General features: G+C 35.6%; 1 protein-coding gene across 1 annotated transcript in view; it reads left to right on the plus strand.

Moving 5' to 3' along the window:
* The window catches only part of KLHL1 (kelch like family member 1), a 197657-nt gene that overhangs the window by 101670 nt on the left and 71809 nt on the right, over positions 1 to 24178 (plus strand). The window contains exon 5 of the mRNA XM_021548042.4: positions 15561 to 15773. Within this exon, the coding sequence (XP_021403717.3) occupies positions 15561 to 15773 (213 nt within the window). The remainder of the gene's footprint in view (positions 1 to 15560; positions 15774 to 24178) is intronic.

A 24178-nucleotide genomic window follows, 5' to 3' on the forward strand; every position in this document is an offset into this window, starting at 1 on the left:
GAATTTAAATTGATCTTTCTAAATACAAAGTTTGACAGGCATACTGTACCCTTTGGCATAAATACTGTGTTCTTGTGTACTGATGATAGAATTGCAGAGAATCTTTTCCATTTGTAAAACTAAGCTATATCTGGGCTGTTTATGTCTCACTTCCTATTGCAATTAAGGAGTTGAATTGTGATTCTGCTTATGCTAGTTAAATTATTTTTTTAAAAATAAATTATGTAAATTGGCAAAATGTGTTTAAATTTGCAGTTTCACAAAACCAAAATTTGCCAGTGGCACAGGTAGTTCAGTATATCCTAAAGTTTTAAATAGGTCTAGACCTGTCAGATTTTTTTATTGTTGTAAGAGCAATGTTTTGTACTTTAAAGTAATATAATTTTTCAGGAGGTGAAGTGCTGTGTGCTCCTAACATTAACTAAAGAAACATCCCTCCCTTCAAACCCTTTCAGCAGGTTATATCTAGCTGGAGTAGCTGCTGTTTGCAGTAGGGTTAAACAAAATACAGTAAAGCCTGAAAATGGTGCTATCACAGCCAGGCAAGAAAGGAAATTGCTTTTCCTCAAAATACAAAGGTTAATGAGAATTAATAGTTTCACTTGTGTTTCATTAAAAACCTTCCTAAAGGTAGTATAGTCTAATTCCCTTCTTCTGTATCCTACATTGAACTAGGTCGTAGAGACTTTTAGTTTAAAGTTAAATGCTGTTTCTCAGACAATTATATCCTTTCCATGTTCTTAAACTTCCAGTATGTGCCAAGGAGGTACTGATACCTCATCTCCCCACATATTTAATTTATACAGAAGGTCTTTTAGTTGGGCATGTAGTAATATTTTTATTTGCTATGAATAAATTCAAGCTGAGTCAAATCTGTTTTTTTTTCTTATATCTCAGATGCCTTCTGTTGTTTATTGTTGGCTTTGCCATTGTTTGCAGGGGTAGGGGAAGTTTGTTCTTTTTTTGCTTTCATCCAAAGTGCTTTGTGTCTTTTGGAATGTTCCTCAAAAACACACCAGATGTTTTGGATTTATCTTGGTTTATTCTTACACGAACAACTTTTCTCTAAGATTTTATTTTTAAAAAGTTATTAAACAAGTCTTTGGATTGCCAAGAGCAACATACCATCTACAGACCTTCTGAATGACATACACTAAAATCAGCATTATCAGTTTTTAATGTGTGGACTCTCTACTGAAATTATGAAAATGTTCTCTTCTGATGAAGGTGTGTGCTGCATCTGTATGAAGACCAAGCATATACTCAGTTGCATTAGCCAGAGGATTGAAAGAAATTATTACTCCCCTCTACTCATGATACCAAAATGGAATTCATTTTCCAGCTGGTGGCATTTCAACTGATGAGCAAATTGAACCAGCTATGAAGCTGAAACAGGGAGCACACAATATATGAAGAGAACCTGAGAGGGCATTCACGAAGAAAGCTAATAGAGATGGTATTTTCAGCTGCCAATCAGGGGTTACGGTATAAAATCATTATTTTCTTGAAGGTACACAATGAGGGGACATTAGGCACCAGTCCTAAGTTGCAGTTTCCAAGCTAAAACCACGTCTTCAAAGGAAGAGTAGTAGTCATTGGACTTATTTTCTCTGAGGGGGTGTGGAATTTCTGTGCTTGGAAATATTCCAAGCTATACTCAAGAAGGCTATGAGCATCCAGTTTCATCAGTCAACCTGATGCAATTAAGTCTGAATTTCCTACATTCCATTGCTGTGCAATCAAGGGAAAATACAATATGCACATAACACTCAGATGCACTTATTTGTGGCATTATGCAATTTTCAATTATCAGTAGAAATTTCATGAGATTAGACCTATGATTCAAATCAGATTCAAAAGCCTGTGGTGGAGTGTTTTATATAAGTGTATGTTTATACATGTACATGCCCATACACACATGCATTTCCATATACACATGCATTTGTATATGTACTTATATATTTGGGACATTACTGACCAAGTTCCAATTATGAAAAATACCATTTAATCGATAATACTCCTAATAATGGACATACTACTCATGTAATTGAAATTAAGATAATTTAAAAGAAATGGGGTAATTCTTGTAAATATTATTAAATAATTCCCTCTAGATAGGTGGCATTATGAACTAAGCACATTCTGAAGACAAAAGTGTAGTCAGAGCAATAAAAACTATATCTGTGGCTCAAAAAGCCAGAACTATCAGCCTAGGAGTGTAACTGTAAATTCTATTGCATCCTGTAATGAGCTTACTGTGGAGTTAATAATTAGTGTTTCACATAGAAATTATGCTACATAGTTAGAAAATAACTAGTACATGCAATCTCTTCACAAAAGGGAAAACTGTCAAAACTGTGGAAATCACTAGCTGTTATGAAATATCTCCTTCTACTTGGAATTGGACCTGTAACAAGATTGTATCCAAACCAAATAAATTTTCCATCAGTTTTGTGCTTTTCATAAGACTGAACACACTGATTGTTCTGATTCTGAAGACATGAGCCATGTACTGACACACAGAGCAAGAACTAAGAGTATTGCTAAACTACTTTTCTGCTACTCTTCTGAGGATCTGTATTATAGAGATATCCAAACTCTTTCCTTACTTTAATTCAGCTGTAAAACTATACAAAGTTTGATGGTTTTTAAAACAGCTTAGAATAGGTTTAGACAAAATCTGAGCTAGAGTTGTGAAATTCCTAGGGGAATAAATAAACTTTATGTTAATTAGGATTTGATAACAATTTTAGAAATATATTATCTTAAGAATTTATTCAGAAATACACCTGATAGTTTAGCTGTTTGCAGTGAATCTTATAAATGTATTGCTATAGCTTCCTCATGAAAGTTATAACAATGTACATCCACAGAAAGGATTTTGCAATCTAGTTTTTAAACACTTATGTTTTCCTCATTACAAATTTTATACATATCAGGATAGATTAATGAATTCTGAAGAATAAATTCTTGAATTAAAATCCACTTTTTTCTTAGCATTTTGGTAGCTAAATTGCATTTCAATAACATATGTTCTAAACATAGGTTCGAAATTCTTAATATTCCTAATCTGTTATATGCATCAGGACATGCTGAGATGTACTGCAACTGCCTCATTTATTGTGTGCTTGGTGAAAACCTCTTGCTTTTAAGAAGTGAAATTCAGAATACATTTTGGAAATGCATTACATAACTCAATAGTTCTTTTGTCAAGCACCTGCTGAAGAGAGTGTATATATATGAAAATACAGATACTTTGATTCATTTTCATTCAGAATGTGGCTGTACAATGAAGCAGAACTGCAGAACAGTATCTACTGCTGTCTGGTTTGATATTTAACTAAAATTGAGAAGAGACAAGAACTTCCAGAGTTTATCAACATTTCCAAATTTTCAGTAAAATTCAAAGTTAGCTAAAAATTTACTTATTTTAAATAAGGTTGTATTTGCTTTGCAGTATCTTTCTTAGTAAGAAGACAAAAACTTACTGGAGAGGCTTTAAGAGATACTTGAGACACAAGTGACCTTGAAAGAGAGAATTGGATATTATTTCCCTCAAGTCAAGAATGGAGATTTCAGCAAATCTATTTCAGCCAAAGGTTTAAAAGCAAAACAACAACAAAAAATGGGCATGTGCTTAAATTGTATAGGTGGCTGCAAGGGATTCTATGAAGGCAAAACCTAAATAAATTCAAACTGCTGTTAAATAAATTGAAGAGAACATTCCAAAGATCTTCTTTCATACAGGAAATCACTAAAATCACAATTTTTCAAAATCTGTGATACATGGAGAAGATAGAATATTTACCATTTAAACTCCTTCTAATAATTTGCAAAATTATATTTGGTCACTGGTCACAAATGTATCTCTTGCTGTAACCCCATATAGCCCTTTTTGTGTCCCATGAGCATTTAAACATTGTGTATCACCTAGATACCTAAATGCTGTGCAAGACTTTATCAGCTATCAATAAGTTTATCTGAATAAACACAATTTTAACTATAATGGGTACCTTCTAGAGCATAAGAGAATCGGAAGATCCACTACTAAAAATTTAACAAATCCTCATGTCTTTTCAAATTCTTAATTTTAAAGAATGTTTCTATTTCTATTCTACTGTCTTAGGTAGCATAATTTCAGGTGTAAATATCATGTAGTAGTTTTTATTTATTTCCAGAAAAAAGAAATTATATATCTATTTGTATTGTGTCCTGCACTTGGGTCATGACAATCTCATTCAGCACTACTGTCTTGAGGAGTGGCTGGAGAGCCGCTCAGCAGAAAAGAGCCGGGGCCTGCTGGTCAGCAGCCAGCTGAACATGATCCAGTGTCTGCCCAGTGTCTGAGAAGGCCAGTGGCACCCTGGCTTGTATCAGCAGCCGTGTGGCCAGCAGGACCAGGGCAGTGATTGCCCCACTGTACTTGGTGAGGCCCCACTTTAAATGCTTTGTTCAATTTTGGGCCCCTCACTACAAGAATGACACTGAGGACCTGAGGCATGTCCAGAGAAGGAGCTGGTAAAGGGTCTGGAGCACAAGTTTTAGGAGCAATGTCTTAGAGATCTGGGGTTCCTGGAATAAAGGAGGCTCAGGGATACCTTATCACACTCTATGGCTCACCTGAAAAGAGGTTGCTGTGAGGAAGGGATTCATCTCTTTCCAAAGTAACAAATGTCAGGACAAGAGGAAGTGGCCTCAAGTTGAACAAGGGGAGGTTTACATCAGGTATTAGGAAAACATTCTTTACTGAAAGAGTGCTTAAGCATTGAAATAAGCTACTCAGGTAAGTGGTGGAATCATCAGCCCTGTGGTTATGTGGATATGGCTCTTGGGGATTTGGTTTAGTGGTGAAAACAATAACTTTAGAGAACTTTTCCAACCTTAATGATTCTGTATTTCTATGAACTTGAACACAGGTTAATGAAAAAAAATCTAAAACATCAACAGCCAGCTACATGTATAAAATTATGTTTGCCTCCTTCCCTTTCCAAATAAAGAATTTACACTAAGAAATTAATGTGCATTACAGTTAGTTGACAGCATGAGATTATTTGATGTTAACTTACAGTCTTGGAAAGAGTGAAACATAATGTCTGTTCCCTCCAAATTTGTAATTTTCAAAGCAGCAATAAAACAAGAATAACTGTCAGTATAATCAATACTATGTGCAGGATGACAAATGTCTTACAATTTCATTTCAGTCTGAAATTTATCTTTTGAAATTTAAACAGTAGATTAATATATTTTCAGCATTAATTTAATAGTTTTTTAAAGTGTTTTATCAAACAACCTAATGTGACGAGTTCTCAGCAGTCATATCTTGACAACCACTTATATACAGTGCTTGTTTTACATTATATACCATTATTTTTTTAATGAGTGGAAATTCCATTGTTAATGGTCAGACATCTTTGTGTGAATCATTATATTTTGTGAAATATTGTAAAGTACAAAAATTTCAGTCATCTAAAAGAGGGCCTATTTTAATTGAATTTATATCATGATACTGATTCTTGAGCATTATCCTAGATGTAATAATGTGCTTGAAAGTTGTAAGCGCTGTCAGAAAATGATTACCATATGAGTTTCTTCAAACTTGCTTGTAGTGTGAATATCTTTGGAAGTCCCCTTTCAGTTGAAAGTGTGTCTTTCCCAGAATCATGTTTGTGTTTTGATGTTTGTCTAATTTGAAATATATTCTCTTGTTCCATACTAAAATTCTCAGGAATTATTCAGTTTATGCTGGATGCTAGTTGAAAGGTAAATCAGAGTTCAACAATGGAAAAGAGAGCATATCAGAGAATGATTCAGGCATGTAACTCAGGCCTTTCCTGAATTGTCTTTTCCCTGCAATGGTTTTTTTTTGTTTCCTAGAAGGCTCTTGGCCAGTATATACATTTTCAATATAGTGATTTACTGTAAATTAATAAGAAATGCTAACATTTGCATACGTCTCTGATATGATATTTTAAATGTTTGGGTTCAGTTAAAATGACTACTGTATAAGAAATAATAACATAAACTACTATTTGCTAATATTTCACTCCTCAAACAAAACTTTAACTGAAACATTCTCCAGAAACTCCATACATGACATGACACAAAGCACATAAGCTTTGAGATGCATAGTGAAGATAAAATAAACTGTATTGATGCAAATCTTTATGGTGTGGAGAGTCACAGAGAAATGCATTTTTCCTCTATGATCATGTGATTACCCATGAATGCATTTTGATTTTAATGGCTACCTGTTTTTAATTCAAATCTGAAGAACAGGAATATAAAAAAAAAATTCACTCCAGTGCTGACTGATGTTCCAATTACTTTTTGAAATACTATCTTAATTACAGTATTTATTAATCTTTTATTACAGTAGAGGCTTTTTTATGGACATGATCTTGCATATGCCTTCAGCCCTTGCTTTGTGCTGTATTCCATCACATTTCAAGGCTAAGTAGGGTCAGAATAGGTCAATGGACGATTATGAGATTACAAATATATTTTTAGGTGCTACCACAAAGAAAAGTGCTAATGATTAAGTATCTTATTTTCACTCCTGAATGGTACAACATTTACAGGACTGTAAATGAATTGTAAAAGCAAGGCCATAACCACTCAGCCCCTTTCAGTTATTAAAGACACTAGAGATTATTTTGAGGCTTTTAAGTTTTGGTGCTAATGGGCTCATTAATCAGACTGAAAAATTCATAATAAGAACCAGTATGTATGAATAGAAGACAGACAAGTTCAAATGGGGTATTAGACATACATTTTAATGCTCAGAATTGCTTCTGAAAGCTACTGTGAAAGCAGCAAATTATCCATCTCCTCATGTCATTGAGTTGATGCCTTTATAGGAAGAAATCTTCAGTGAATCAGATATTATTAGGCTCAACAGAAGGGTAAGTGGGAAACAAAAGCTGAAAGTGGATCCAAGGCAGCTTCCTGCTTTGAGAAACTGTTAAAACACAAAGCTGAAAGGAATTGCTGACACTCTTGAGAGCTGTGCAGCCCTTCAGAAGGACCTGGACAGGTTGGAGAGAGGAATGGTCTGAAATTCATCAAGGGCAAAACAGGGTCCTGCACCTGTGGAGTAATAACTCTGTGCACCAGTACAGGCTGGGGACTGTGCACCAGTACCTGCTGGAAAGCAGCTCTCAGGCCATGAAAAGGACCTGAGGGTCCTGATGGACAACAAGCTGTCCATGAACTGACGGTGAGCTCTTGTGGCCAAGAAGGCCAACAGAATCCTGGGATGAATTAGGAAGAGCATTGCCAGCAGGTCAAGGGATGTGATGCTTCCCCTCTACTCAGCCCTGGTGAAACCACACCTGCAGTGCTGTTTCCAGGTCTGGGCTTCTCATTAAAAGAGAGACACAGAGCTCCAGGAGCAAGTCCAGCAGAGGCTCTGAAGAGGATGAACATCTCTATTATAAGGAAAGGCTGAGGGAGTTGGGCCTGTTCAGCTTTGGGGAAGAGACAACTGAGAGAGGACCTCATCAATGTATATAAACATAATAAGGGAGAGTCAATGAAATGTTGTCAAACAATAGGACAAAGGGCAATGGACAGAAACTGATTAACAAAATGTTCCCCAAATATGAGAAAGAATTTCCTTACTGTGCAGGTGATCACACATTCAAGTAGGTTGTCCAGAGAGCTTGTGGAGTCTCCCTCATTGGAGATATTTAAGAACCATAAGGACAAACATATTGCAATCCTGTGCAATGTGCTCTAGGATAACCTTGCTTGAGCAGAGAGGTTGGACTGGGTGACCCTTCCAACATTCCCTTTTGTAAACTGTATTCGATGTTATTACACTGGTTCTAACAGACATGTTCCCACTGGAAATCTGTTCCAGAGCTGAATGCTTTAACAGCAAAGAATGCTTTCTTTTCCTGATTTCAAGTTTTCTTTTAATCAGATTTAATTTACGTGAGTTTCCTGTTAACTTGTTACCCTCCATTTTCCTTATTGTCCTCTTCTGTGCCTGTAATCAGTACAAACAAGACAGGGGTTCTATTAGTACATAAATATGCTCACCTTTACATAAATCAACATTATCATAAATCAACATGTTATCAACATTATTCTCATACTGAGTGCAAAAAAGCAGCACTGCATCCAGCTAAGAAAATGAGCTCCATCACAGCCAAAAGCAGTACAGTAGGAAAGAATGAAATGTTGTGCTAGGAGAGTAAGAAACTGAGATTGTCATGGTGACTACTTTCCTGAAGTATTATAATTTAAACCTGGAAAATTGTCATTCTGTTATCTACATGAGAAGGTTTGCATTCCTGCTGTGGAAACAGCACAATTGAAACAGCTGGGGCAGCTCATATTTTCCATACTTGGGAAGTACTAGGGGTAAATCTTAGACAAGTAACAGCAAAAACAGACAATTGCCAGAGTCAGTACCAGTGTGTATCCAGACTATACAATACTGCACCATTCTGACAATTTGTACTGTGATTCTGTATTTTTGCTACTTGCAGCTTTTTAAATCCAGAGTGCCTCTGGATGATTCACAATACTGACCTCTGCTTCTATTTACTTGAAATTGTGCTGTGAACCTTTCCTATGACAAATAAATCAATCTGGGCCAATTCAAGTCAGAGAACAGAATCATAGAATCTGTCAAGTTGAAAGGGGGCCTCAGGGATAATTTAGTACAACTGCACAGGACAGTCCCCAAGAGTCACACCATGTACCTAAGAGCTTGAACTGTGTGAGGTTTAGTGTTTTGACCACTACCCTGGGGAGCCTGTTCCACTGCCCAAACACCATCTAGGTGGAGAACCCTTTCCTACTCTCCAACCTAAACCTCCCCTGATGCAATTTCTGGCTGTTCCTTCGAGTCCTGTCACTGGCACCACGTCAGTGCCAGCCCCTCCTTTTCCCTTCATGAAGAATTTGTAACTGCAGTGATGTCTCCTCTAAGTCTCCTCCAGGCTGAACAGACCAAGTGACCTCAGCCAGTCCTCATACAGCCTTTCCCTCACTCACTATCCTTATTGTCTTCCTCTGGATGCTCTCTAACAGCTTAATATCTTATATTGTGGTGCCCAAAACTGTCCTCAGCAGTCAAAGTGAGGCCACCCCAGTGCAGAGCAGAGTGGGACAGTCCCTTCCCTTATTGCTGGCAATGCTGTGCCTGATACACCCCAGGATTGGCCCTCCTGGCTGCCAGGGCACTGCTGACATTCAGCTTGCCATTTATTAGGACCCCAGGTCCTTTCTATGGCACTGCCAGCATCTAATTCCCCTGTGTATCTGTACATCCAGAGTTACCTCATCCCAGGTAGAGGCACTTCCTCTTGTTGAGTTTCATGCAATTGGTGATTGCCCAGTCCTCTGATTTGTCAAAATCTCTCTACAGGGCTTCTCTGCCTTTGAGGGATTCAGCAACTCCTCCCAGTTTTGTATCATCTGTGAACTTGCTTAGTGTCCCTTCCAGACCAGTGTCCAAGTAATTTCTGAAGAAGTGGAAGAGCACAAGGCCTAAAATGGAGCCATGTGGACCTCTACTAGAAACAGGTCATCAGTCTGATGTCAAAGATGACATCTTTTCAAGTTAGCTCCTCTTGGACCTGTTCCATAAAGTTCTTATTCAGGCCTTTTAGGAACCTTCTTGCCTGGGTTATATACGAGCTGTGTGATGCACCCAGCTAATTGTGACAAGCTGAAGTCTAGGGCAGTTGACTTGGAAATGTTTCTTAAGTTCTCAAACAATAATCCATCAGTATCATCATCCTGGCTAGGAGGGAAGGAAGGAAGGAAGGAAGGAAGGAAGGAAGGAAGGAAGGAAGGAAGGAAGGAAGGAAGGAAGGAAGGAAGGAAGGAAGGAAGGAAGGAAGGAAGGATGAATTGGTTTACAGGTGGCTAGAGTTTTGGTTTTCCTAGATACCATGGTAAGAAGAAAATATTATGCATACATTGAGGCCTAAAGCCAAGAAGTTCCAGGGTTTTTAGGATGCAGGACCTTCCAGGACAGTATTGGAAGATTTTTTAAGTCAATGGGAGCAAAATGTGTATGTGTGTGTACATGTGTGTACATCTATCTGTTAAATTGTGCCCATACAAAATTTTTATGTACAGGTTTAGGTTTCTTGAATCTTCGTGGATGTGAAAAAGAATATATGCAAGGTGTGAGACAAGATCCTTCAGCAATACAAGAAAAAAATGTTAATCATGTTGACATAGCTTGAAAGTTTTAGACAGTTTATCATAATAAACTGGCATATCAGCAAATGTCTATGAGCAACAGGTTGTGAGCTATCCTTAGAGTGTGAAATCCCAGAATGCCACATCATATTCACAATGAATTAGACTATAATATGACTAATTCTGCAGCCTCATATCCTGAACCATATTGTTTGGGTGTTTTTCTTTAATTAAATCAAGGTATGCAAGTAAAAAAATAAACATTTTAGATTGTGAAAGTTTAACTTAATTATCTGGAAGTCCCATACTAAGATTTCAGTACACTGTATGAGATTGTACCCATAGTCACAGTCTCTTCTATCCTTAACCTGCTGTCTCCTCTCCCCCAAAAAGCAGCACTTTCTTATCTCTCTTCCTACTGGCAAAGTTGAAGGAGGAGGATACACAGATACATGGCATCTCTTTCCACTGTCCTTTGAACACCCTAGCCATAATACCCCTTTTGTAATGATGATAACAGGCTGGCATCTGGTTCTGGAAGAAACATAGCACTTTGGATTACATAGGTCAGATGGAGCTCACTCTCAGATGAAATCTGAGATTTGGTTAGAGATTCAGGATCCCAGGTTCGGGTTTCCATATGGAATCTGGGATTTGGCTAGAGAACCAGACCATAAGCATATTAATAAATACCGGTCCTTTGTCTAATGGTAGTTTATAATGGGCTAAAAAGCCCGTTCTCCTTAGGGAAGAAATGACACAGTATTGTAAAGGGGGTGTAGTCTTATATGAAACTCGGCTAATATAGAAAATGGGGAAAAAAACAAGAGGTGTGAATTCTGTGTAGCACAGCAGCAATAATTCCAGACTGAAATATCTTGGGAATTGACCAAAATCAAAATTTTCTTTCATGTCTTATCACTTCAGAAATTATACTGCCAATATGATTTAATATGAAAATCAAATGCACTATTTATTCATTTATTTCAATATTCTCATGATAACTTAAGTTTTAAATTGAAAGTAGTATGAACTTAAAATATTATGACCATAAGCGATGTACTAAGTGAAAGCCTAGTATATGGATATCTGTTTTTTGGTATTAGTGAATGTGGTTTTAATTGTTATGGTCACAGTGTCCAAATCACAAAAATATAAAATATTTTAAATAGGACCCCTACATCCAAAATGAAAAAACTTGCTAAGCATTTTACTTCATTGTTAACTCTGGTATAGCAGGTTCTGAATAGCACTCTCAGAATATGACATTGTTTGTCAACATGTGAAATTATTTAATATTTTTCAGGTTCTTCATTATAACTGATACATGCTCATTAGTGAAATCAATGACATAACCATCAATGAAAACTAGCTTTTGCAAGTTAATTTGATTCCATGTGGAATAATAATGATTAAAAGTTAGGATTTTAAAAAAATCAAATTCAATTGTGCTGGTGACATCATAATAAAGATATATTATATTAATTTTTTTTTGCAATAATTCAAATTTATTACTGCCTTTATGTTCCTTGTGATACACAATCTATTAGATACTTGGGCAATTGCTTATCTACCTTTAAACATAGATATGTTTTGTTTACATGGCTCTGCTGTTGTAATACTTCATGCTTATTTAATACTAACCCTGTGTACTGCTAAAAAGGTTTAAAAGTGAAACAGCTCTACCATTGAAATGTTATACCCCCACAGCAATGGGGGTTATGCATGGTCATTTTTAGAAAGTGAAAGAGCAATCAAGTGACCCAGCTTTGTCCAAGCAGGTTCAGAGACTGTCATACTTTCTTTTGTAAGTTACATTTTCTGAATTAAAAGCAAAAATCTCTTCCACTTAATTAAAGCATGGAAAGGCTACATGAATGATGCATGCAGAGCAGATCCAGTTCATCTTATGAAACATATGAGATGGTGAAGATTGACCTACAAAGCCTCTTAAAGTATTAGAGTCAAAAATTGCAGGTCCTGGAGACTCAACCAACTCTGTCATATGATCTTTGGCAAGCTTAAAGGTTCAGTACCCTTGTTCTCACAATCAAGGAGAATTTAAAATTTATTTAATGTAACCTGAAAAGATGTCACAGACATCTGTTATATCCTGTTCCCTAAAGTGCAAAAATGAATACTAGTCACATTAAAAAAAAAAAAAAAAAAAAAAAAAAAAAAAAGGTATTTTTTCCACAATTAGCATATGAGAAATTATTTCTGTTGTGGTAGAACAGCTAGCCATTGAAATATGCTTTGCTGCTCCAAATGAAATGAATCTCAAGAAATTAAAATCTTATCTAGGAAGATTTGACATTCATTAGTCACTTCAGGAAATGCTAATAAGTTGAAGGAGAGAGTTGTTACCTCTGGAGATCAAAAACCTGGATTCTATATATAAATCAGAATTATATATATTACACTTATATATTATATATAAGAATACATATGCTATATTTATAATATATATAAAATATTATATATATATAACATAATAGATATTTGTTACTTTCTGCAATACTCATGCCCAAATAGCATGAAATTTATGTAAGTCCAGATGTTTAGACAAAGAGATTTGGGCTTATATGTTTTGTTTGAAAACATTCTTTGATTCTACAATCAGTACAGAGGCTGGAATAAGTTCACTTTAAGTATGCATGCAGAAAAAACAATTTAAGATGACCAAAAAAACTTGATCAAATCTAAAATTATTGTTTTGAAGTTAAAGCTCCTTTTTGGAATCTTATTCTTAATAACTTATGTTCTGTCAGTTCATGAAATGTGTTCCACCACCACAGTGCTACTCTATAGTATTAAGTCTTTGGATTAATCTGCTATTGCAAAGTGTGATGTTGGTTCCTATTAAGAGGTAGAGTTATATTTTTTTTTCATAATGAGATTTAATGTCAGTTGAACCAGGCTTAATTAAACTTTGTCTTATAAATCATTTTATTGAGAAGTGCAATGAAATCTTGTGAGTTTTATGACTTTTTAATTAAAATGAATTAAGCCAGCTTGTGGTTAAGTGCTTCCCTACAAACTAGTTCCAAGCTATTCTAAAATGTTCTAGATGCACAATTTAAACTTTATCAGGAGGTAATGGTTTAAAACCTCATTCCAGAAAAGTCTACATTTTTAGGGACCTATTGACATTTAATGAAGTAATTTTAAAAATACCTGAGTCATTTTTTGATCCAATTATCAGCATGGTTAATATAGGTCATGACCACATATACATCTTTGATTTTCTGTTTTGTCAGCATCCTATATATGTAGAGTTAAAAAGCAACTCATTGAAAGTTAAGTTGTACATATCAAAGCATTCACATTTATAATATTAAGCATAGTTTTCAACTTTGTCAAATTTATCCTATCTGCACTTATATATTTTATCTGTAATTACACATTTCAAGGAACTTCTGTCTCATGATTTTGTCATGCCTATGTCTGCAACACGCATCTCTGCTGCCTTATATAAAATATAATAATTATAATTAATAAATAATAATTTTAATTAAAATGTTTAAATAGTACATTTCAAAAAGTATGAATTTGGAGAATTAAAATAAATTTCCTTCTATTGAATTAGTCAGGGAAGGATAGCATGTGACATACTAGAGCCAGAGTATAATTCTATTGTTGTAAGTCTTGCACATTATTTTCTTGCATTTGCTGTAATGTCTTCTATTTCAGTTTTGATGACCAGTCTATCTTTCCCTGGTTCAGACACAATAAAGCAATTACAGGCAGCACTGATTGGATTTTGATATGCTGAAAACTGAATTTAGAGGGTATAACAATGGAATTATCTACTTCCCTCAGTTTTGATGTTCTTTCATTTAAGTCCTTTACTGATGTTTTGTCATTCTTTCCCACATGTCATCTTTAAATGAATTTTTTCATAAATTAGATGTTGCAACTTACTGTTTCCAATATTGCTTTTTGCATTTTCAGTTTATATAAAAATTTAGCTTACTTTTTTTTTTTTTTGTGACTCCAGTCTTCAATTACTTCACTTTATATCTGTCTATAAATTGAGAATATGAAAACATATTTACAATTTCTCCACACAGATAAAACACCCTAAAGTAAATATTTGGAGGAAAATATCTGTAGAATTGTGATTCTACTGTGTCCTGTTGTTGTAGAGTAGGTAGTTCAGGAAGTGCTTAAGTCAGTCCTTAGGAAACAGACAACTAAATGCAACACTTTTTTTGGGATTTGTTTGGTTGTTGTTTTTTGTTTGTTTTTCATTTTCTTTTGTTTTGTTTATATGTTTTATATAGTTTATAGGGGAGTTTTTTTAGGGTTTTTAGTTGTTCCTATTTTTATTTTTCCTGGTTCTGTCCAGGACAAGGTTAATTATTTTGCAGTAGCCAGGAGTGGGGCATAACTAGACACAGAGGTTAGTCTGTAATACTGTATGTCACTGCTGGGAGTGGGGGAGAAAGGTCTCTTCTGAGGGGAAGGGGTTCTTTCTAGTCGAGTAAATGTGACAGAGGGATCCATCTGGTGTTGTCTCTTGGGGAGGGGCAGAGTGGGTGTGGGGGCTTTGGTTCTGTGTGAATCGCTTCCTTTCTTGTCTCTGTCATTAGTATAGTTGCTGTTACTCTTTGTTTCCTTACCTCATTGCCGTTTCCTGTAAATTGTTCCTATCTCAGCCAGTGACCTTTACTTTTTGTGCCTCCAATTTTTCTCTCTAGCCTGCTGCAGTGTGGAAGGGTGAGGGGAAAAGCAGGAGAGCAAAAGAGTGTCAGTGGTTTGGAGAGTGGGGGCATTGCACTGGGGAGGACTGTTCCTAAACCACAACAGTACAATAGTTTTCAATACTGCAAGATCTTAATTGCTGGAAACTATTTGCATGATAATTGGATATTAAAAACTTGCTCTGAATAAGGCCAAAAAATAATCCTTAATTCATGGTGTTGATCTTCCCTTCAGCCTTGTCATATGTGTAGATGGAAATTTAGATATTCATAATATAACTATATGACTGACAAGTTTTTTAAGAAATAGCAAAAGAAAGACAGTGGAAATATCTAGAAAAATGTACTATGAACATGTAAAGATTTACAATATATTTAATGTGCTCAATTACAACTGAGTTTATAAAAATTTCAAACAATAGCCTTTACTAATTCTGACAATTTTTAATTATGATATTATCATATAATCCTCATATTGTTTTTGAAATAATTTCTTTATGACTTGCAACTATAGCTGTTGAACTGTAGTAATTTATGTTCTGTTTTTCTCATGAACTGCAAGGATATGACAGAGCATACCCATATCTGGGTATGCCTGATATTGACTAATCCTATGGCTTATTAGCTGTAGTGGCTTTTTTTTTATTTTCTTGCACTATTACTGAATCTGAAATACTTTTCTCTTCCCAGGAGAATATAATGGAAGTTATAAGAAATCAAGAATTTTTACTTCTACCTGCCGAAGAACTCCATAAACTTCTTGCCAGTGATGATGTGAATGTTCCTGATGAAGAGACCATTTTCCATGCCTTAATGATGTGGGTGAAATATGATATGCAGAGGCGATGCAGTGACCTAAGTATGCTGCTTGCTTATATCAGATTACCACTCCTTCCACCACAGGTATTTTTAAAATTATGTAATCATCATCATAACAATAATATCATTGTTATTGTGTCTTTGTGAAAACTCTCATCAATTTATGATCTGCAACTTCTGAATACTCTGCATGTTTGAAAGAAAACCTGTTCAGAATCAGAAAAAATTGGTGGTAACCTTTGACCCAGGGTGATCTCAATAAACTTGAGAGTTGGACCAACACATTCACAAGTAGAGCAGAGTTATGAAACTGAAGAGGAGTAGCTGCAGATTTCATAACATGCTAAGAAAAAACAGTCAGAATAGTAAATATTCTCAGAAAAGCTAACAAAATCGAAACGGAACCAACAAACCAACAACAAAAAAAGCCCCAAACACACAGGGTTTATGACAGATACCAGGCTGAGGATGAGTTAACAATGTGAATTAAGAAAACTCTGTATTGTTCTACAACACAAAAAAATGTCACCAGGCAGTATTTCCCATAATACCTGGTGCTGCTAAGTCTGCACCTACCTTATTGTTTCGAATTTTGTACTCCATGATTTGAAAGGCATAGGAACAAATTGGAGAAGGTTCAGGGGTGAGCTACCAAGATGGTATGTCTAGAAAGGAGAAGCAGAAGAAGTGAGCTTGTTCAAACTAGTGAAAAGATGTAATGACCTAATAGCAACTTAAGACCTGAAGGTAAGGTCATGGAACCACATTCCTGAGCGCACCACAATATGTAAGAAGAGACAAACACTCTAACTTGTAGCATGGACAGTTCAGTTTGGACATTAGTTTGGAGAGGAATCACTTGGGGTGCAGTGAACACATGAAGCAGTTTTTTCAAAGGTCCAGTGTGCTTCTTCATGGAAGGTTTTCCTGAATTAGCTTGACAAGAACACTAAATGCAGTGTTGGCAGAAGTCATGATTTGAGTGAGCTGACCTAGCTGACCATTGGTGATCATTTGGATCTCCACTCCTATGAATGCTTCCATCAATCTGTGATTCAGTTCAGTCCAGAGTTCAGACTTCAGGTTACTTTTTCCTTTTTTTTTTTTTTTTGTCCCCAGAGAACTAAGTGGCAATTCTTTTCCATAATTACATGCACTCAGTTCTCCTTTCAGTTAGTGTACTGGGCCTGTCTGGAGTAGTTTAACTTTTTTCATGACAGCTGATAATGTGCTGTGCTTATTGATAAACAGAAGGTGAGAGTAATCCATCCTGTCAATAGATCAGAGTGGAACAACACTGAATGCCTGGTGTTTTTATACATATACATGTAGGCTTTATTGTAGAACAATTTGGTTGCACAGAAAAACAGGTATATTGTTACAATATAAAAGCATAAAAATATCACTTAAGAAAACATTTAAGAAAGAAAAGGAAGGCATAAGAGTAGAAAGACCTTACCACCCAGAGGCCTCAAGACAAGACTTTTTTGGGGAAATTTTGTTGTCTGTTGAAGTGATGGTCACCCTCTTGGTCAAAGTGACAGTTTCAGACTATCACCAGGTGATGGAGGAAATCCACAGCACACAAAAGCTATTTAGTTTATATTCCTTCAGGTAGAAAAGTCCAGGTACCTCCCTTGGAGTGGGGAATTTGAACTGGGTGATGTAATGTGGATCATGGGACACTTTGGGAGTCTATGACACCTTCTAAGATACAGCTGCCTATTACATCAATGAATTGGAGTCCCTTGAGACCCATTATGGCCCATTAGCAGAGACTGATACCTTCAGGTCCCAGTACTTCTCCGAAGGAGAGTTACCACAGCTGAGTCACTTGAGTAAGGACAAAGAGACAGTACTGTGCCTTGAAGGATTTACCTCTGTCCTTACCTGGTTCAGCACCAGCTGTAGCCTGAGGTGTCAGGTGTGCTCTCCCACTGCACCCTAGGAGATGACTTTGCACTTCAGCAGCTTGCCCCTGATTGTTTGAGTCACCAGCATTCCAGTCTCTCTTCCAGTGTCACTTCTGGGGTGCTCCCTCTATTTTAAATTCCCCTCACAGTCCAAATTCTGGTTAGTAGGCATATTTAGGGAGATGTGGGTTTTGTTGGTTGCTGATGAACAGCTGGATATTTGCAGTTTTCTGCAGTGGGCAAAAGTGCTCTGATGATTTTAGCAATGTTTAAGCCATTAACCATTTCAGTCTCTTACACAGTGGTGGTAACACACGTTTTGGCTATTGCTGAGCTGCATTTATATAGCAAGAAGGTAGATGACTAGGAAGTTTGGTACATGGAAAGAAAAATGTTTAAAAACTGTTTAAAAAGAAATTTAGAAATAATATTTTATAGTATTGTGGAAATTCTCTTGAACTTTCTGTTCTATTTAATTTGGAAATTAAGTCTTATACACTGGTGCTGGTCTGTAATTGAGAACTGCATCATAAATGTATCAACCATAATGCTAAAAATACAAGGTCTTTTTCAAAATTAGAATTAACAAAAAATATTGAGAACTGAAAGTGAAATTTTACTTTTTATTAACAAAAGTTTTTGGTTTTTTTTTCCTGCTGTGGTTTATACTTAAATATGTATCAAATAAAACTCTCAGTCATTTTCATTGCACTGAAAATTAACTGAAGAGCACTCTGGAAAGAAGCCAGGTCAAAATTTACAGCTCATCATTGACTATTTGAAAAAATAACCCAACTATTTACTTTCCTTACTTTTAAATTCACTTTAAAAAGAGGAAGTCAAAGACTACAAAAATTATTATCCGACTGGAAAGAGTATACTGAGATCCACTTAAAATGAAGGTTTAAATTCAGAGTCTGAGTTTCCATGATACCTCATTTCACTCTCAAGGTACAGTAATTATATTGGCAATGTAGTCGGACTTAAGTAGTACAATATCAAACAATGTGATTCATAATCCAGTAGATACATTTAGGAGAAGGTGAGCCAGTATTAACCTGTTAAAAGGAAACTACCATGAAGCTGAAATTAAATAATAGAACCTGTAATGTTGCCATAGGAACTTTTTTTGCTTCTTTGATTTGCCTGGAGCCATCTTCTAAACTAAAATGGTTCATATTTTTTCATTCAAGTCAAAAAAGAAAGACTGGTGGGTTGGCCAATATAAGAACTTATTTCATGTTATAATAGATAATAAAATAGGTAATATGCAATATTATATAATAGATAATAAAATAAAAAGAACACCTTTCTGTAGGTGTTCCAGATATTTTATGTTGATCCATACTGAAAACATAATTTATGCTCATTTTTGTTCTTAAGGGATTTGGGGAGAGTAAAAATTTGGTGTCATCCTTAAGCCTTGTTAATGTTGAAGTATTTTAGATTATTTATTTGTATAGTTACTTTACAATTGTTAATTGTTTATTTATTAAATTTTTTCCCTGTGACTTTTGATAGCATTCTTTACAGAGAGTAAGTTAACAAACAAGAAACAAACAAAATCTGTATTTAACAGGACCTTTTGTCAGTTTTTCAAAAAGTATAAGAAACTACTTTTGTGGCTGAATGGTGCCACTGCTGTCCTCAATTTTCAGTTTTTGATTGCATTTCAAATAAATCTCTTTTAATGTTTTAAAAAACCTAACAAAATTAGTACATGTAAAAAATACAGAAACACTACAGATAGTTTATATACAGGTGTGTGTGTGTTTGTGTATGTATTTTTTTTACATAATATGATAAACGTATACAAAATCACAGAATGCCTGAGGTTGGAAGGGACCTCTGAATAACCTCTGGTCCAGCACTTCTGCTCAAGCAGAGATAACTGAGAGCCATTTACACAGGACTCTGTCTAAAAAGTTTTTAAATAATTCCAAGGATTCTGCCAGTGCTTAGCCACCCTAACAGTATTAAAGTGTTTCCTGATGTTCAGAGGAAACCTCCTGTATTTCAGTTTGTGTCCATTGACTCTCATCCTGTGGGCACCACTGAAGAAACCTGGATCTCTCCTTTATGCACCTTCTCTTCAGGTATTTATGAACATTAGTAAGATTTCCCAAAGGCTCCTCTTTTCTGGGATAAACTGACCCAGCTCTCTCAGACTTCCCTCAGAGGAGTGGTGCTCCAGTCCCTTCATCATCTTTGTGAGCCTCCAGTGTATTCTCTACAGAGGAGTCTAGAATTGGATGCAGCTCTCCTGGTTTGACCTCTCCAGTGCTGACACAAGGGGAAGAATCACTCTCCTTGACTTGATGACAATACTTCGTCTAATGCAGTGCCAGATATCACCTACATTCTTTGAGGCAAGGGCACAGTGCTGTCTCCTGTTCTGCCAAGCTGCTTTCTCACTGGATGGCCCACAGCATCTATTAGTCCATGAATGCACATTACACATATGCATGGCCATAAAAATATACTTAGGAATCTATTTAATTATTTTATACTAGAATGTAGTTAGGAAACCTTTTTTTAGAAGTGAAAAATGATAGTTATGGAAAGATATATCCAATAAAGTATGATCAGAACAGTTGAAGGTGTTCTTACCTAGTTCCCTGATGACATGTGATATAGTGATTGCTGTTCCCACCCGTGAGGGAGCAAAGTGGTTCATCTAAATCCTCAATAATTTTGTATAGACAAAAGTCTAGCCTCATCTGCAGCTGAAGCTGAAACATTAACTTCTGGCCATGAAGGCAAATGACATAAAAGAAATTATATCTATGTCACTGAATTCTCCTTTTCTTTCTTTCTACCTTTCCCAAAAGACCATAGTTCATTCCGTGTTTGTATCTCCTCTTCCCTGACTCAAGCTGTACCATGAAACATTCAATGCAGTGCAGCAGCATAATTGAGCTTCTGCCTATTTTGATTACTAATGATGTAATCTCATTTACTAAGATGAAAAGCTGGTTTCTGCTATTTGTTGGTACACAGTATAATGTATCTGTTAATGTTGATGCTACAGCATAAGCCAAGAATGTGTGTAGCTTCTGTTGGGCAAAACATTATTTTTATGGTGTTTTTTAAGAGTGTGAGAAGTTACTAATGATACCTGGGCTGCTGAAGGAATTTGCAAGCAAGAGAAGTTAATAACATACTGAGTACCTAGAATAGCATGACAGTAAAGATGAGGATGTTTAGCCTTTTTAAGCAAAGATGTACATGAAAAGAGCACAAATATTTCTTTATACAAATGCTTGAGTTCAAGCGAACTTGTATTCCACTGGTCAGCTGGGTTTATAAAGGCTGTTATTTGCATCTGCCTATAACAGTATATCACTGTTTTAGCTAGAAAAGTTAAAAAAATAGCATCAAGCAGAGATATTGCTGTCTTTTCCTCTGTAACACTTTTAATAATATCACTTTCAGAGGCTTGCAAACCACATCAGTAGGATAATGCATAGTCTTTGACTGTGTGGCTCAGATCCAGTGAAGCTGTTATAGGCATCTAAATTAGATTTCTTGCCCAGGAGCAGAAACAATGCAGTCCTTATAAAAATAAGTACTTAAGTACCGTGTAAGCCACTGGAGAGAAAATTAACAGATCCACATGAGTTCTCTTCTTATTTCTACAGAGATGCTTTAGGTAAACTGCAGGAAGCACTGAGCCTCTAAATCCCCTTAGAATTCACACATTACATGACTGTACGCGATCTTAAAAATATTTATGAATTTGCATGTATTAATTGAGTAGAAACCCTTTAAATCTTAGCTTAGATAACTGACATGATCATGTAAACTTGTAAATTCTTTCCACAGCTCAGCTGGCATCTGGCAAAGAAGTATTTCTTTGTGCTACTAAAAAACCCCAATTAACCAGGCAGTTGTCAGACAGGTTCATTAAGTTTTGACTTTTTCAACATATACTGAGCTAGAGGAAACAACTGAAGGTTCTTTTGCTTAGCAAAAAATGGAAGGTATTCTACGCCAGTCAGTCTTTAAATTTGTCTTTGAGAGCAGTGTGATTGATAATATGAAATGAGAACCTTCCTCAGTGCTCTGTCTCCAGTGTCACTAAACAAGTGCAGCAATAAGAACTCACACCTGAGTAGAGTTCTAGGCTTTTAAGATTGGTTCCTACCTACGGGTCTGGGGTAAATCCTAAGGGTATGTGGAAACTCTGTCAGCCTCTCAACATTTTGTGAATTCTTTCAATCATTTCTAAATGATTGCATACCAGGAGATTATAACTTGAATCTGAAAAGTCTGAAGGTATGATTCAGTTTCTTACTCACCTATGGTGCAGGCTTCTCCACATCAGCTAGATTCCTAACCTCTCGCTATAGGCAATGAAGATCTGGTTCATTTACCGACACATAGAAGCAAACCTGTGTGCTGATTTGAGAAGTTCCATAGATTATCACACTGCCTGGCTCCAAGCAATATATCTAGAAACATTCCCTTCTAAATTCAGTACTATATTTACTGGCTCTGTGTGGATTCTCAGACACCCTGTGGCATCTGAAATGGTGCTAAGTGCTTGGTTTTGTGCAAGTGGCTTAAGCCAATTAAACCAAGCAATATTTTTAAAGAAATATTTATGTTAATTTCAAGCAAACAAGGATTAATTAATTACTGTAAGAATTAATAACTTCCCAGTCCACAAAAAAATTAATTTCTGGCAAGCTTCTAGGATGATCTCCATATTCCTCTCTTAAGTTATCAATGCAATAAAAATTTGGGCTTGAAATTTCAGTTGCCTGTATAATGGCAATTAGTTGAGTATAACCAGTAGAAACAAGATAAGCTGTTATTTTTTGTTACTTTTCTTATATAGATCATACAGTAAAACTAGCTTTTTAACATTTTTGTAGCAGCTTCTCTGGTGGTGGATGTCGCTTGTAAGATGATACTTCACCTGAACAAAGATATGATACTTTAATGCAGTGTGCAAGATACAGTCCAAAGGATTTTTCTTGCCTTTTAGATGGTTCTAAAATTGTCCAAAAGTCCTGTCCATATGGCTGGGATTCTTTTTGTGTAGATAAATGACATGTGAACATTTGTAAATAGTGAAAATGATAACTGCTCAACACAGTTATGTGTGACATTCATTTCTAGATACATTTTATTATTAATAAAGTTTAGTAAATGCAGGAAGATATCAGTAAAGTTTCAGTAAATCTTTTGAAGCTGTCATAAGGTGCTGTTCAAATAAAGAATGTGACAACATAATCCTATAATACTATTTCTTTATCCAACACACAGGCAACTTACCTGACTTTTTTTTCAGTTTTTTTATTCAATTTCTCACGACATACTGAGCATATGGTTCATTACTAAATACTTTGGAGTAAATTTATTTAATGGAAGGCTGAATTTCCACTAATTAAATCACATTTTCACACGGTCATAAAATACAAACTTAAATTTATTCTGTGTGCCACTTAAATTTATTCTGTGTTGTGAAATACATAGAATAATATTATAAAAATACTCTATTTTTGTTGCTTATTCTCTGCATTTTATGTGAAACTTTTAGGGGAATGTATGTTTCATACATATCCCCACTAGAATGTATAGACTGTGTCCATGTGAAAACACAAATTTATGAATAAATTAGATTATATTAACTAAATAATCAGGAGGTCTGCTCACATAAATAAAAGGATATATTTCCTTGACCTTTGAAATAGCACCATTCTTAAATAAGTTATATTCATAATACAGTTACATTCACATAAAATGATGTCTTCTGTTTTCAGAAGACAGTGTTTTGTCTGTTGCTTACGTTTTTACAAGGCCATGTGATCTGTAGTCATGTTTTGGCAGGTTTATATCTTTTTCTCTCTTACTGACTGTCAGATTGACAATCATATTGTTGTGGGCTGCCCCTGGCTGGATGCCACTCTATTCTCCCCTCCACAAGTGGACAGGGGAGAGGAACCACTACGCAAAGCTCATGAATTGAGACAAGCTTTGCAGCTAGCTGTTGATGTTCTGTAAATCATGCCTCCAGAGATCATGCAAATATAATTTATTTAATGTAGTTATAACAAAGATCAGTCACTGCTTTCAGCAATTGTTTACAACAGGTAGTTTTAGAAGCAAAAACCATTATTGCTGTTGATGTCATTGAAATCTGTCACTCTTAAGTAAAGGCAGAAACAAGGGAGGGCTAAGAAATGGCTTCGACTTATCCTCCATTTTTTATAAGTCCCTATTCTTGGTAGTGTAGTGCTCTTTTCTGCATTCTTCCTTGTTCCTTAGATTGATTCAGCATAATAGACAAGCACAAAATAAGACACCTTTTATTTTCTAGTTTGTTTTTTTTTTTTTTGAGTCATCATTTCAGAGGTAGTGAATGTTTTCAAAGAATTCTTCCTAATCAATATTTGTAACATTTAAACATTAAGTATACTGTCTGGAAAAGGTGCTTACCCTTCTGTGATGTGTTCTTATACATCTTTTTTGAATACTTTTAAAGACTGAAGATCTTATTTGAATCAGGCAAACATTATTTATGGGAAAAAATGCTTCTTTTATGTTCCATTTCTTGGTACTTATTCT

This window comes from Lonchura striata, chromosome 1 (genome assembly GCF_050655825.1).
Source record: "Lonchura striata isolate lonStrDom1 chromosome 1, ASM5065582v1, whole genome shotgun sequence".
In the NCBI taxonomy this organism is placed as follows: domain Eukaryota; kingdom Metazoa; phylum Chordata; class Aves; order Passeriformes; family Estrildidae; genus Lonchura; species Lonchura striata.